General features: G+C 41.1%; 1 protein-coding gene across 1 annotated transcript in view; it reads right to left on the reverse strand.

The window, feature by feature from the left end:
- CARF (calcium responsive transcription factor) overlaps positions 1-15,269 on the reverse strand; it is a 45,044-nt gene that overhangs the window by 14,581 nt on the left and 15,194 nt on the right. Inside the window, exons 3-8 of the mRNA XM_018554021.1 lie at positions 13,384-13,497; positions 11,808-11,904; positions 9,972-10,107; positions 6,227-6,311; positions 3,402-3,591; positions 1,147-1,267 (exon numbers count right to left, since the gene is read on the reverse strand). Coding sequence (XP_018409523.1) covers positions 1,147-1,267; positions 3,402-3,591; positions 6,227-6,311; positions 9,972-10,107; positions 11,808-11,904; positions 13,384-13,497 — 743 coding nt within the window. The remainder of the gene's footprint in view (positions 1-1,146; positions 1,268-3,401; positions 3,592-6,226; positions 6,312-9,971; positions 10,108-11,807; positions 11,905-13,383; positions 13,498-15,269) is intronic.

The raw sequence follows: 15,269 nt of genomic DNA on the forward strand, positions 1-15,269 counted from the left end.
TCATGTTATGGTCCTGCACTGTATGTGATGATGTTGAAGCCCCACCCACATTCCTGGGCAAACAGAAGAAGAGTGGAGCACAGTTTACCACAAAACTGAGGATTAAGGTAAATCTATTAGATCCCCTATTAGATCCCCCCTGGAGAAAGCAACCATTATACCCTGAATATGGAGGGAGGATTGGCACCAACATTTACAGGGTTATTCATAAAAGGGTGAAGAGTTTGGAGAAGGCAGGAGAAGTGAACAATCTAGGACAACATAGCTGATTTGGAAAAATTATTAGCTATGTTGTCCTAGATTGTTCCATTCTCCTGCCTTCTTCAAACTCTTCACCATTTTGTGAATAACCCTGTTAATATTTTTAAGCAGACTGGAGGTAACCTTAACATCAACACAGGTACAGTAAAGGTAAGAACTTATTCATGCTGCCCCACATCCACCATGCCAAAACATTTATTTGTAGTTCTGGACAGAGGACGACTCTTTCACAGTTTTTTGCTGTCCATGTCCCCAGTTGGTAAATGCACTCTCACAATACGACCTCTGTCACCAAGGCTGAACATTTTGGAAAATCTGCTCTTGCTGAGAGATCCAATTACTAATAAATTTACACTTTTCAAACACAACCCTCTGCTGCGTCAGGATATATTTTATTATCTACTTCAATGAACACATAAATGATTCAATTGTAATATATATGGCCAAATCATTACAGCACTGGTTAAAATTTTTGGGTTATTTTAGTACTATGCTATTATCCATGTGTCCACTTTATTCTTCCTTTAGTTTCACCCCTTTATGTATCCCTAGTAGAGGGGTGGTGAGAGGAATCATTGAGCACAGTGATGGACCAGGACTATTACACTACTGGAAGTGTGGGCTTCGGAAGATTGTGTAACAGGCAATTTCTCTTCACTGCAGTATTTAGGTTCTTCTTTGCAGCTTTATCTTTATATAAGATATTAAGTTTAGTCATTTTAATGTTCCATTTATGTGTTTCAGTTTTAATCAGACACTGGAATAACATGCAGCTGATCTTTAAAAGCACTTCTGTGTGCTTCTGGCCTACAGTTCCCACCTTCATCTGGGGGGAGAGTTATACAAATGTTTTAGCACAAAGACATTCACATGAGAAGTACCCACCTCGCAGGACAAGTTGCTTTGTATGATTGCCCAGATGCGTTGTCTCCCTCCACACTTCTCTTGGGCTGTGCACCTTTCCTTCTTGGCCCATACTGACATTCCATCACAATTGCTCTGCTTCCTATAATAGCCAAATTTAGATTTTCTCATAAGAACAACAGACTGCATATCATCAGTTTTCTGATGTAAGCACATCAACCCTCTGAAAGAGTTAAAACAACTAGCAAAGCACAGAAATACGCCAGCAACTTTTGCACCTGCAAGTCACATTTTCTAAACTGTGATTTTCTCATATAGCTATACTAAGCAATAATAACACAGACCAGGGTGACCTTTAAAATAAGCACATATGTTTGTGTTTAATACAAATAATTAGTTCCATATCCATTGAATTAAATGTGTTCTGATGCTGCCGTGATCATTGCCAAAATAGTGCAGCAGCTTTGAGTACTCTAGCAGATGTTGTTCAGTCCCCAGCTTCTAACAAAGATACCATGCTTTCATATAGTATTTGAAGAACAACAACAAATAGAACAAAATGCCCCTTTTCCAGTGATCTATTCATTAAAATTGCATTTATTGTAAAATGCTGCAAACACAACAACCAGAAATCTGTGTTTATATTATCTTCTCGCAATCCCCTGCACAGCAAAAATGGACTTAGGAGCATATTAACGAAAAACAATGAAATAAAAGCAAATGTTCTGGTTGTTCACCAATACACCTGCCAATAACCTTATCTGCAGGCTGTTGTAAATGCTTCGAATGTGTTTAACAGGTAAGCTAGTATGGCAGGTCTACCATGTGAATCTTTGATAGAATCAGTTATACCCCATCTGTAAAAGAAAACAGATCAGCTCCGTTGGCTATAACATAAATATGGCTAATATTACCAAAACCAGAACTTCCTGTTGAAAAGTAGACAAGTCAGATGTGCATCTCCTAACCACGGTAATGTGACAGGCATTTGGAACCAAATTATTAGTGATGTGATCATTGGCGCTGCTTTACAAATATGCCCCTTAAGCTTGCCACACACTATACAATTTTATTGTTTAATTGTCTTTAGATTTACTAACAACTTTGTAGTGTAAGGGCCTACTTAAAGTAGTACTAAAGGCCAGGCATATTTTAACCTAACGGTGGAGGAAGCTGAGGTGTGTGTATATAGACGCACACAGCTGGGCACGGGTCACAGCCAGGAAATTGCACACACGGGTGTCTCCTCAGCAGCCGGCCAGCTGAAGGAGACACCAACAAACAGGCTGTGGGGGGCTAGCGGTTTGGGGACCAGCTAGAGCAGTGGTTCTCAACCAGTATAACCTCAGGACCCACATTTGTCCTTGGTCATTAAAGGAGAACTATGGAGGTGCATGCTTTTCACTCACCTCATAGTTCTAAGCCGACCTGTGACAATGAGACTGTCACAGGTCGGCTCAGTAGATCGGGAGGTGAGGGAACACATACCGGGTTCCCTCACCTCTCGATCCTGTCACAGCTCTCTGCCGTGACAGGGGGAGGGCTGGATTCCCCTCTCCCCGCTCCGATCTGCCAGCGCTGACTGGCGGAACGGACGGGGGAGGGGGCGGGTACAGCTGGCTCTGCCTCTAGATAGGCAGAGCCAGCTGTCACTCACACAACTGGGCGGATCCCGTCAACTACGTCGGGATCCGCTCCAGGTGCGGCGTCTCAGTATACCGCGAGCTGTAGCTCGCGGTATACTGAGCTTAGCGTAACGGGAGGACGCTAGTTTTTGTCCTCCCGTTACCCTGAGGAGAACTATGGGGAAAAACACTGACCCCATAGTTCTCCTTTAAGTTGCGACCCAAGTCGCACCTTACTGGAACGCACAGCATTGCGGTACCGCATATTACGGTGCAAGCGATCAAGCTGTGGGCGGGAGGTGTGTTTGGGATGCCATTCAAATTAATGGCAATGCAATGCACCTCCCACACCAAAATGAACAGTAGTTTGCGATTAAAACACTGACAGACACACACAACCACAGACACAAATCTCACACACACATACACACTCTAAAATAAAAAAAAATGTAGGTGTTCAGTGTGGGCTGCTGTACTGTGAAGGAGCTCCATCCATATGTACATTGCTTGTACAGCTCCACTGCACAGAAACCCACATGTCCCCCATGAGCAACAGTGGAAGGTATGCATCTATCAGGTCTCACCCCAACAGTTGTGTACAATCATTATATTATAGAATGATAGCTCCTTTATGATAACATACTGATTTACCTGCATTTACAAAAGGGATTCCATCATAAGGAACATATTGTGATTTCCACATTAAGCGAGTGGCAGGTTTGGCTGGGCTTGGAGATTGGCGTGTTCCCCAAACACTCATTGTTTGCTGCTTATGAAGGCCTAAAATGTTCATGAGCTCAGCCTCGCTCAAACAGTAACCACGGTAAGAGTCTCCAATTTTCTGTAAAAGATAATAAAGCATGCTTACACAAAAATCTTCGGTCTTTGTTCTTGGTTAGCTTGCCATAATTAAAGTAAATCAAACTTGTCTGACCACCAATATCATAATTATGGTGGTCCCAGATGGCACTGCTTGGCTCTCATATCCATCTAATGGATTCAGTACTTTCCGAGGCACTGACATTGCACAAGCACATTAGTTCTGAATACACTCTGACTTACTGGTCTGTGTGCTTGTTCCAGTTCAGTGACAAAAATGTATTGAATCCAGAGACAGCCAGGCAACTAGAATCAGTAGGCAGCACCCATGTTTATCTCAATACAGATTTCCTTGATGGCATTGTCAGAAATTATATGTGGCTTATTTCTATTTGTCACTGTTCACAAGAGCAATGTGTACAGCAAGCTTTTGCAAAGCATTTTAAATGTTTCAGCAAGCTTATAACAGCTTTGTCTAACCCTTTAAAGTACTATTCATTGCTAGTATGGGAAGGTTAAACACTGATCTTATTAGGAGTGCTGAATATCACTTTAAGCAAGCTACTAGCAGGCTTTAATACTATTTAAAGAGTGTTAAAAGCCTGCTAGCTTCTTGCTTAAAATGACATTTAGCACTCCCATTGAGATCTATGTTTACCATTCTAGTACTAAGAGCTGGCACAAGGTCCTTTAGCACCCTGGGCAAAAAGGCTAAAGTACAACCCTCCGTGACCTGTAAACTACCTCAGCAGAATAAGTTGCAGGTCCTACCCTTTTTGAGTCTACTTCCTCCTGAAATGCCCAAGGTGGTCGCCTCTTCTACCTTATCCTCGGCCCAGTCCTTCCCATACTCAAACTAAAGTTTGTTTTTCCCTTATGCACGCATTAAAATGCCTGAAGATAACCTACAACCCCAGAAAATGTATATATTTTGAAAGCAGAGATTCTACATAATAAAATGGTGGCAGTTGCAAATTTTTACGTCACACAATATAAACGCAACTGTTTATCAAATCCATAGTTTCAGTAAAAAATACCCTCAAATTAATTTTAGGAGGTGATCAGAGCTCTTTCCTTCCCAGTTCATTGCAGTGAAGGGAAGTTCCCTGGGCTCTCAGCTGCTATAGAAGCAGGGAGTTTGTGTACAAGCCTGCAATTCCACTGACATATGATATACATTGGTGGTAGTGAAAGGGCTTAAAGGCTTCAACAAAAGTACTTGAATCTTCCCAAAAGCTTTACAAATGCTTTTAATGCTTGCTATACATAATGCTCTTTAACATGCGGAGGTCCGTATTAACAATTTATGACTTCAGAAATATTCCTGTCTGTTGAAACTTGCTTTTAACTTACACTATTTGCTATATGATCATCTAATTTCCCACACAAACCCAGTTTACCATTTACCATTCGGTAATGTTGGAACTATTGAGGAGAAAGTTAAGGGTGGAGACTGAGAGACTGAAAAAAAGGAAAGAATATACAGGAGGACGTACACAGACACAGAAAAGGAGAGATTTGAAGCTGATGGACGGGCTGCCAGAGGGAACTGAACAAAGAGGACCTTAACATCTCTTGTCCCTACACTGACACATAGTGGACATCATTCTCTAAGACAAAAGAATTTTTCAGTAAAGTATAGACTTCTATCTGTAGGCAATTGACTAGCCATATATATCTAACTAAACCGTTTGGTCATTGTTAGCATCACGATTGAGCCTGAGTAAAATGTTATCTGCAGTAAAAATTGCCTCCCTTTCAATCTTGGGAGAAATATTTTTGGAGTTTCCTCGAAGCTGATTTCAGTTTCTAGTCGATGGTCTAGCTGTGATATATACCTAAAAATAAAAGAACATACAGGAAGCTTGTCTTTATCTCTAATAGATTCTTGGCTTATTAGCCAGTCCTGTGCATAGTATTATAAATTCATGCGCAGTAGAACTTTGAGTTTTTGAACATCTGTCTGGTTGGGAGAGGTCACGTGTTGAATCTGCACATTATTTTGTCATATTCTGCGGAGCAACTGAGAAGTTACCAATTGCATTTCTGGAGATATATTGTTTTGTTTCATTAATATGAGAAATTATATCCTGTGGTTTTATTTTATTATTAACTTGCTGATCAATATTATTGCAATTTTGATCCATATTCTTTATTGTTCACCCGTTACATTTTGATTATTATTTTGCACTGATTTTAGTTAATACATATATATATTTTTGCACATTATTGTTTTTATTTTGTCTTCAAGTTAGCGCAAATACAGAACTCGAGTTATTCGTTTTGTGAAAATAAGTTGGGAATCGCCTTAACTCCAGATCCTGGCCCGTCTTCATGAATTAAAAACTGTTTATTTTATCAGAGTAAACATTCCGACACTAATTTCAAATGATGACAATGACCTATGTGCTTTGTAAAATGACTGAGGAATTTGTCATCAATATGTAGAGTAAATGTATGCACTAGATATATAAACACATTACTTAATACTTACTAACTGTAATACATCCAGAACCTGAACCCAAATCTTTGTAAACATAATTACATGGAGAAATTGGTGCAGTCAAGCCATTAAACTGTACTGTGTTGGTTGACAATAAGCTTATGTCCAAAATTACTATTGAAGGTAAGATGTGGTTTGATTAAACTTATCTCACCTCACAACTCCTGAGACGACGAGCCCAAACAGGAAAGTTAAGAGGAAGTGGTTGAATAGGTTTCTGAAAGGATTCAACAGTCCATCTAAAATGGACAGTTCAAAAGATTAAAATTGTTCTACATGAAAGATAGTTGGCAAAAAGCAGAAACCATTTTAAAAGCATAAATAGACACAATATTGATTAAAACCGGCAACTCTCATTAGGTCTTTACAGTAACAGATAAATTAAGAATTCTACACAGGTATTCATCCATTTAGGATGAGACAAATATGTACATTTGGGGTTTAAACTGTTATATGCTCTATATAAAAACAGAAAAACATATGCAGTGTATATTTAGATAAGCGAGGAAAGAAAAAAATGTGTATTTTATTTAAAGTTTCATGATAGTGGCCCTTTAAAGCAACCCTGTCCGGTGTAAAATATTAAAGGGGTGATACCCTGTGAAATAAGAAGGGGGTGCTGAAACTTTGAAGAGATCCCAGTGTTGCTACTAGCTTGACACTTCTGGGTATGTCAAGTAGCATGCCCCCTGCTGGCTACTGTGATTCCTTCCTGCAACACCTATGTCTCTACTATGTCCTGTGTAGCTTCCTATTTTACAGGGGATTGCTGATCTCATTTGTTTTCCCACCCCCTGACAGGGTTGCTTTAAAGTGAAGTTGTATCTGTAGGTTAGGGTCCTGCTTGACTAACAACACAAGGGTTCTTAAGGGCCCATTCACATCTTGACATGTTAACATGTGTTGCCTATTTAAAAAAAAGTGGGCTGCCAATCAACAAAAAAAATAAAATAAAAATCGGACATACACCATCTTTTGCGTTGCGCACCACAACACTCGGTAGTACTTTATTGCACGCTGCAACACATCTGCGTTCCCTTAGTGCTTTGGCGTGCCACTGAGAATAATTAGTACTGCAATGCGCTTATGTGCAACAGTGTAATGGGCACTAAATGTTACCATTTTCTATACCAGCTAACCTCGGTGCAGTGCTGTAAAGACATTGTCATCCAGCTATAGAAACTGCATCAGAAATCACACTTTCTATTGGTAGTGTAGAGCTGAATAGGCAAGCACCAAATGTGCACCTATGCTCACACCACCCTGTGTGTGCAGCTTGATTCTAACCTTTACAGCCTATATTTTGAAATTAACAAAATAAAACAAAATAATGTAATAGATTTACATTTACTAAAGCTATAAGGCATGAGTTATTTTCCATAACAATCATTATTTTTAGCTATGTGACTATTATTTTCACCACTCAGTAGCTGTCAATGTTGAAACCAATTCCCTTTGGCCAATAAGGATCATTGTAGGTTAGTAAATTGATCAAAATTACAAACTAAAAATGATCTGTTGCTGTACATACCAACCAATAGCAAGCTTATTTTACATTTTTCAATCAGCACTAGAAAATGTATGAGCTGGAATAGGTTGGTTGTTGTTAGACAAAAACATACTAAAGCCTACAGCTCTAACATATGGCCAATGTAGTTAAAGGAGAACTATGGGGTCTGGGCTTTTCCCCATAGTTCTCCTAAGGGTAACGGGAGGACACAAACTAGCGTCCTCCCGTCACCCAAAGCTCAGTATATTGCAAGCTACAGCTTGCGGTATACTGAGACGCCGCAGCCGGATCCCGAAATCACTGTCGCGATCCACCCAGCTACTTAAATGACAGCTGGCTCTGCCTATCCAGAGGCAGAGCAAGCTGTGCCCGCCCTTCCCTCGTCCGTTCCGCCAGTCAGCGCTGGAGGAACGGAGCGGGGAATCCCTGGGGGGAGCGGTGACTGGACAGTCACCGCTCTCTGCAGGGAGATGATCGGGAAGTGAGTAAGCGACGGTATGTGTTCACTCACTTCCCAATCTATTGAGCCAACGTGTGACAGTTTCATTGTTACACGTTGGCTCAAACTATGAGGATGAGTGATTTTCACTCACCTCATAGTTCTTCTTTAAGATCTGTGTTTAACATTTCCAAACTGGAGCTGAACAGTGCTTTAAAAGCTTCAACAAAATGTGCCATAAGCTTTGCATATGCTGTGTAAGAGCTCCCTGTTCAAACTGCTCTTACACAAGTTGAAGCCTGTGTGAATTAGGCGGTGGTGTCATATTTTACCTATGCTTACTTTTCACCATTGGCATGCGCAGCATATTGCATTAGGGTGTGCACACAGTAAGGGAGCCTGGCAGGTGGATCATGTGATCACCCACTCAGCTTCCTGATTGGAAGTCTGGGAATCTGCAGCCACGCTCCCTCGCAGCTTCCCAGGCACCGGGGACTGCGGCTGTTATGTGTGGAATGTAAGTGCCAAGTACTGCTGTGCTCTGTATCGCTGAGCCAGTCTCAGAGATTTTTCTGATCTCTCCACCAGTTCAGTAACTAAACTAAAATAAAACAGCGCCCACTGTTGTGGTTTCAGTGTTGCTATCAGAATAATTAGGGTGTGTGCGCACGCCTGTGCTGTTCACATAACAGACACCAGAAGGATAATGGCAGAAGACTGGACAGTTCTGCTTCTATAAGTTGCAGCAGCCATCAGTATGTGACAAGCAGGTGTTTAAAGTGACATAGTTGTGTCTTATTGACATGTGCCATAGCTAATGCCCTTCTATAGTTAAATGAAGCCTATCTACATCTCCAGCTCAGATCTGTTTGGTGAAGTTTAAGGAAGCTTAGTTAGGAGTAGTTCACTGAACATATGGTGTAGAAATGAAATAAGGGGTTCTACTGCACTAACAAGGAAGTTAATACTAAAATGATTCCTGCACAAACACATATGTTGCTACAGTTGGAAGTTACCATATGCAATCATCCACCAAACATTACAAATATGTTATCTTACCTTAAAATTCCCTCTGTGCTATCTAAATCCTTTTTTAGAAAGTTAAAAGCTTTCTCTTGCTCCATCTTAATCATTTTTTTATCAATCTTTGGATCTGTGGGAACTCTGTATTTTGGAAACTCCCTATCTAGAGGCAGAGCCAGCTGTACCCGCCCCTGTCCGTTCCGCCAGTCAGCGCTGGAGGATCGGACAGGGGAGGGGGGGGAAATCACTGCAGGGAGCCGTGAGTGACAGTCACTGCTCTCTGCAGGGATAGATCGAGAAGTGAGCGAGCGACGGTATGTGTTCGCTCACTTCCCGATCTATTGAGCCGACCTGTGACAGTTTCATTGTCACAGGTCGGCTAGAAGTATGAGGCTGAGTAATTTTCACTCGCCTCATAGTTCTCCTTTAAAGAAGAACTCCAAGAAGATTTTTTTTATTAACCCTTGCAGTGGGGCTTCCCCCACAATGCAAGGGTTAACTGCTCGTTTTTGACTAGTTTAACAACAAAAAAAGTTATACTCACCCAATGCTCCAAGCAAGTTGTTCTTAGATCAGTCTTTCCAGTGTCTCTCCTCCTCCGCTGCACCAGTCTAAGGTCCCATAAATCATCACTTTCTATACACTGTGAATAGACGTGAGGACGCTTAAAAAGATTCCAATGCTGCAGCGGAAGAGGAGACAGGCTGGAGGGGGGGCTCTGACAGCTGGCCACCTCGGAGCTTCGGGTGAGAACAACTTTATTTTTGCACTTAGACAAAAACGAGCAGTTAACCCTTGCAGTGCCGAAGTAGCCCCACTGCAAAGGTTAGGAACAAGTTTTCCTGGAGTTCTTCTTTAAAATATGATAAAAACCTATAACGCAGCAGCTGCAAGGCCAACAAATAAGAGTGCAAAAGATATTTATACCTGGTGGGTGACTTATTACACACAGCAAGTGAAGTATTGGAGTGGATAATGAAGCTGCTGGCTTCTGGCACAGCGTTGGCAGTTACAGTCTGTACATTTTGCAGGTTATCACTGATCTGGTCATGTTCTGCAGACTCTAAAATATGAAGGGAATAAAGATGGCACATTCAGACAAGTTACTTTATTTAATACAGCTCACTTACTGTACAGTCATAACTACAAGGAAAGGAAGTTCCAGCATGCATACAGATTTGCATTTTATTACCTAAAAAGTACAGAAGTCAGTCTGCTCATAGTAAAATAACTTTTTATGATTTTAAAGCCCAACAGCAATAAAGCGGAATTTTGCCGGCAGAAGTAAAAGACACAGGTGGATGCAAGTTTAAATTATTAAATTATTTAGTTTAAATAATATGAACAGCTAAAACAGTTTTTTGTGAGTTTTGAATAGAGTAGGAAAGGGTTAAAACCCTCCAAGGGAATTGTTTACATTTTTTTTGCTGTCAATGTACCAAACGGGAAATTCACTTCACTTCCTGTCCCAGAGATGCAATAGGAAGTTAGTGGAAAATCTCCCAACGGGAGAGGAATTCCCCTCTCAAGACAGTTGTCCCTGGAACAAGTATCCCCATTAGACCCCTCTTGTTCAGGGGTTAACTGCAAAATTTTGCATTTCCCCTCATTTTCTGTTTCAGTTACAGTGTCACCATTACAAACAGAGTGCTGAATCCCCCTAATGGGGACACAGACAGTGATACAAAATTTGGCATCTGGTCAAACATGTTAAGGAAAATCATTAAGGAAGTTTTAAATGTCTATATCCTTTTAGTCTGGTATATATAAAATATTACATATAATTATTTTATTCATATATATATCTATAGATATATATAGATATCTATAGATATATATATATCTATATATATCTATAACAATTCACATCAATAAAAGGGCACAATCAGGATCAGGTATAGACATTCATCCATTGTACCAGTAAAGTTCACATATTCGGAGAACACAACTTATTTACTATTTTAGTATTGCAAGACAAGAGTTACGTAAAGCAATACTACAAGACAAGTACTTGCAGGTTTTGCACAAGGCTGGCCATGCACCTATCAATTGTTTTTCGTTCAACCCGCGCACTGAACAAAAAAAAAATCAACACAAACCGCGTGTCGATTGAGGAATCGCCGCCGTTTGCATTGTAGTCTGACAGGTGCTGCCGACATCTGTCAGAATACCGAATCAGAGCGGGCAGCTCATTGGCAGCCGGCTCTGATCATACAAAGATTTTCCAGCCGGCCCCTTCAATCAGCTGATCAAGGAATGCCGGCTGAAAAGCACACAGTGCGAATTTCGGTCGGTAAATAAAAAACTGGCCCAAATTCGGCCAATGTATGGACACCTTAAGGCTGATCAAATACTATGCAGTTAATAGCCTTTGTAATGAGCAGGATATCAAAGTACAGAGGAGGGAACACCCCTCTTTTTCTGCCAGCAGAAATCCAGAGTGTCCTTCTGGATTTTTAATTTGATGGAGTATTCAGCAAATGCCGAGCCAACACTACGGTATCTTATTACAAAATGCAGTATGCTCTGCCAATGGAACATCATGGAAACAACCAGTACTAAATATTTGTCCATAAAATAAAGATTTTGTACAAATGATTCCCTTTAGAGAAGATCTACATTTTAATCTAAAATGAAAGCAAACAAAAGGTTTAGAAGGACACAGTAGTAAAAGTATATCAGTCTTTAAACATTCCACATGCCAAGAAGATATGGCTTGTGAATGTTCCACATTTTCATTTCAGTGGTATCTGTATATCTCACCGTTATCCTGAGGAATGATCAGCTGGGCTGTTCCTGGTTGGCTGGAAGGAATGACGTGGAATACCTGTCCATTTTCAGATTCACTAGCCAAGATCATCTTTAACAAGCCATTAGAATGAGAGAATAAATTTGATGTTTTTAAAGTCCAAGAAAAAGCAGACATTTCACAACAACACAGTTAAAACAGGTAGGTATGGGAGAATCTGAAACTGAAAATGTTAGTTACCTGGCTGTCATGCTGACCCTCTTGTTTCATTCATTTGAGGCATTGACCCAAAACAAATATGCAGCTATGGACTTTTAACTTTTTAAATAATTTCAGCAATTATAATCAGCATACTTGTTCTGGGTTAGTAAGGGAATTGCAGCTAATGGATTAGCATAACAGCAACCTAATTTGAATTTTCAGAAGGAAGTCAACAAGGGCAGAGAGCTTATTTCTCTCACATCAAGTTGATTTAAATAAAACACGTTAGATTAGTGTAAAATAAAGTGCAACCACATTCAACAGCTACTGACTATAATGATCGTATGGACTGTGTAGTTCTAAATGAATTGTGCCTTCCTGTATAGGCATTTTATAAGGACAAATGTATTATTCAATTAACAAGTAAAAACACAACCATAACATTTCTAACCAGGCATGAGCAAATACCTAGAATTGATGTGCCTATAGGCAACCCAACCACAAGAATTTGATTGCTGACAAAATGTTATTGGGAGTGGGAAGCAGGGAGTCGAATAGGTAAGAAGGTAGGTAAATTGGGGATGGGAGACTGCTGGGGTGGGGTAAAGGCTAATAGTTGAGGCATTGAACTCTGCGTGGATAAGGGTAGATGCTATGGTGAGGTTAAGGTATAGAAAGAATTGGGTATATAACTCCCATGTCCTGCTATGGGTGGGGAAGGAGAAATATGAAGTTTGGGGGTGTTGTCATGTAGACAATGGCATTCCCTTTGGACATAATTGGGCTCTCTTGCCACGTAGTTTGGGTGGGGTGCATAGTGATTAGTGGCAGTAGGTTCAAATGTGTCACGTTATGAGTTACAGGCAATAATGGATTTGTAATCATCAGTAATCTTGAAATGTAGCCAACAGGCCCACGTTCGGGTGTATTTCACCAGTCTGCCCTGTACTATGTGGATAATCCGGTGTATTGCTGGATACTATGACAATAATATAGTGGATGTTTTTCCAGTAGGGAGAGAGGATAAGGCACTGCCACCATACGTGTGCCTTCCTCTTTGGTGCAGCAGCAACAGCTATCATGACGGGAAGGTGAGAACTATTGTACGCCTGATGGGGTTTGGTACCATCTTGTGCGCCATTTGTAGCAACATTTAAAGAGCATATGTGGATAGTGAATTGCTTTTCACCTCAATCTAAGTCTGGGAGAATTAGTTTGCTAATTTCTGTTAGTAACCATTCTAACATTTGTGAGACCTTTCTAGGTTATTAAGTAGTACCCTATACATACTGTATAACCCCAGTGTTTTTGTTTTTTTAACAATGAATGCAAAATATAAACTGATCTGAAATACGGATACTGCTCTACTCTCACCTAAGAAAAGCTTACCATTTGAGGGCTAGTGCCAGGAAGTGCCTGAATTTCATAGTGAATGGCATGCCCATTTTGATCTACAAGGTGGTACTGTTCAGCAAGGGCTGATATCTGTTGGTGGGCACGATCCTGAAATATACGAAAAACATAGACATTTATTCAAGTACACGCATTATCCAAAGTAATAAAGACAATACCTAGGCTCGTATGCATACAGTGTACATGGTACAGTATGGTTTTCTTATCATTTTGCTTTTTGTAATCTTAACAGCAAGTAATGCCAACATGAGAATTAAATGTCATAAAAATGAGCCAACTTCATGAAGTGAAAGGCTAGCCAAGCATTTATTTTTAAGTTTTGTATACAAACAAAGGTTTAAAATCTCTTTCACCATTTAAAGTGTATGTAAAGGCAACATTTTTTTCTTTCATTATGAATAGGGGTGAAGATTATGACCTTCTGCTGATGTTTTATTGCTATCTATGTCCCCACAGGGAAGATTCACCACTCTATTGGTGATCTCTGTCATCAAGACAGAAAATCATAAGTTATTGCAAGAGGTGACAATACACACTATATTGCCAAAAGTATTGGGACACCCCTCCAAATCATTGGATTCAGGTGTTCCAATCACCTCCATGGCCACAGGTATATAAAAATCAAGCACCTAGGCGTGCAGACTGCTTCTACAAACATTTGTGAAAGAATGGGTCGCTCTCAGGAGCTCAGTGAATTCAAGCGTGGTACCGTGATAGGTTGCCACATGTGCAATAAGTCCATCCGTGAAATTGCCTTGCTACTAAATATTCCACGGTCAACTGTTAGTGGTATTATAACAAAGTGGAAGCAACTGGGAACAACAGCAACTCAGCCACAAAGTGGTAGGCCACGTAAAATGACAGAGAGGGGTCAGCACAGACCTCCAAACTTCGTGTGATCTTCAGATTGGCACAACAACAGTGCGTAGAGAGCTTCATGGAATGGGTTTCCATGGCTGAGCAGCTGCATCCAAGCCTTACATCACCAAGTGCAATGCAAAGCGTCAGATGCAGTGGTGTAAAGCACGCCGCCACTGGACTCTAGAGAAGTGGAGACGTGTTCTCTGGAGTGACAAATCACGCTTCTCCGTCTGGCAATCCGATGCCAGGAGAACGGTACTTGCCTGACTGCATTGTGCCAAGTGCAAAGTTTGGTGGAGGGGGGATTATGGTGTGGGGTTTTTTTTTTTTTCAGGGCTTGGGCTTGGCCCCTTAGTTCCAGTGAAGAAAACTCTACAGGCATCAGCATACCAAGACATTTTGGACGATTTCATGCTCCCAACTTTGTAGGAACAGTTTGGGGATGGCCCCTTCCTGTTCCAACATGACTGCGCACCTGTGCACAGAGCAAGGTTCATAAAGACATGGATGAGCGAGTTTGGAGTGGAGGAACTTGACTGGCCTGCACAAAATCCTGACCTCAACCCGATAGAGCACCTTTGGGATGAATTAGAGCGGAGACTGCGAGCCCGGCCTTCTCATCCAACATCAGTACCTGACCTCACAAATGCGCTTCTGGAAGAATGGTCAAACATTCCCAAAGACACACTCCTAAGCCTTGTGGACAGGCTTCTCGGAAGAGTGGAAGCTGTCATAGCGGCAAAGGGTGGGCCAACTCAATATTGGCCCCTACAGACTAAGACTGGCATGCCATTAAAGTTCATGTGTGTGTAAAAGGCAGGCGTCCCAATACTTTTGGCAATATAGTGTATCATCCAACGGGGACATATGTTTTGGCTAGAGATGAGTTCAGGTTTGGACTGAACCTGGTCCGAACCTCAGCTCCTCTGAACCCAAAAGGAACTCCTCCAGAACGCAGAAGGAAGCTCCTTCCATACCGCCCAATCAGCTGCTGGTGGGGA

Source organism: Nanorana parkeri, unplaced genomic scaffold (assembly GCF_000935625.1).
Source record: "Nanorana parkeri isolate BGI_ZX_2015 unplaced genomic scaffold, ASM93562v1 scaffold139, whole genome shotgun sequence".
NCBI lineage: Eukaryota > Metazoa > Chordata > Amphibia > Anura > Dicroglossidae > Nanorana > Nanorana parkeri.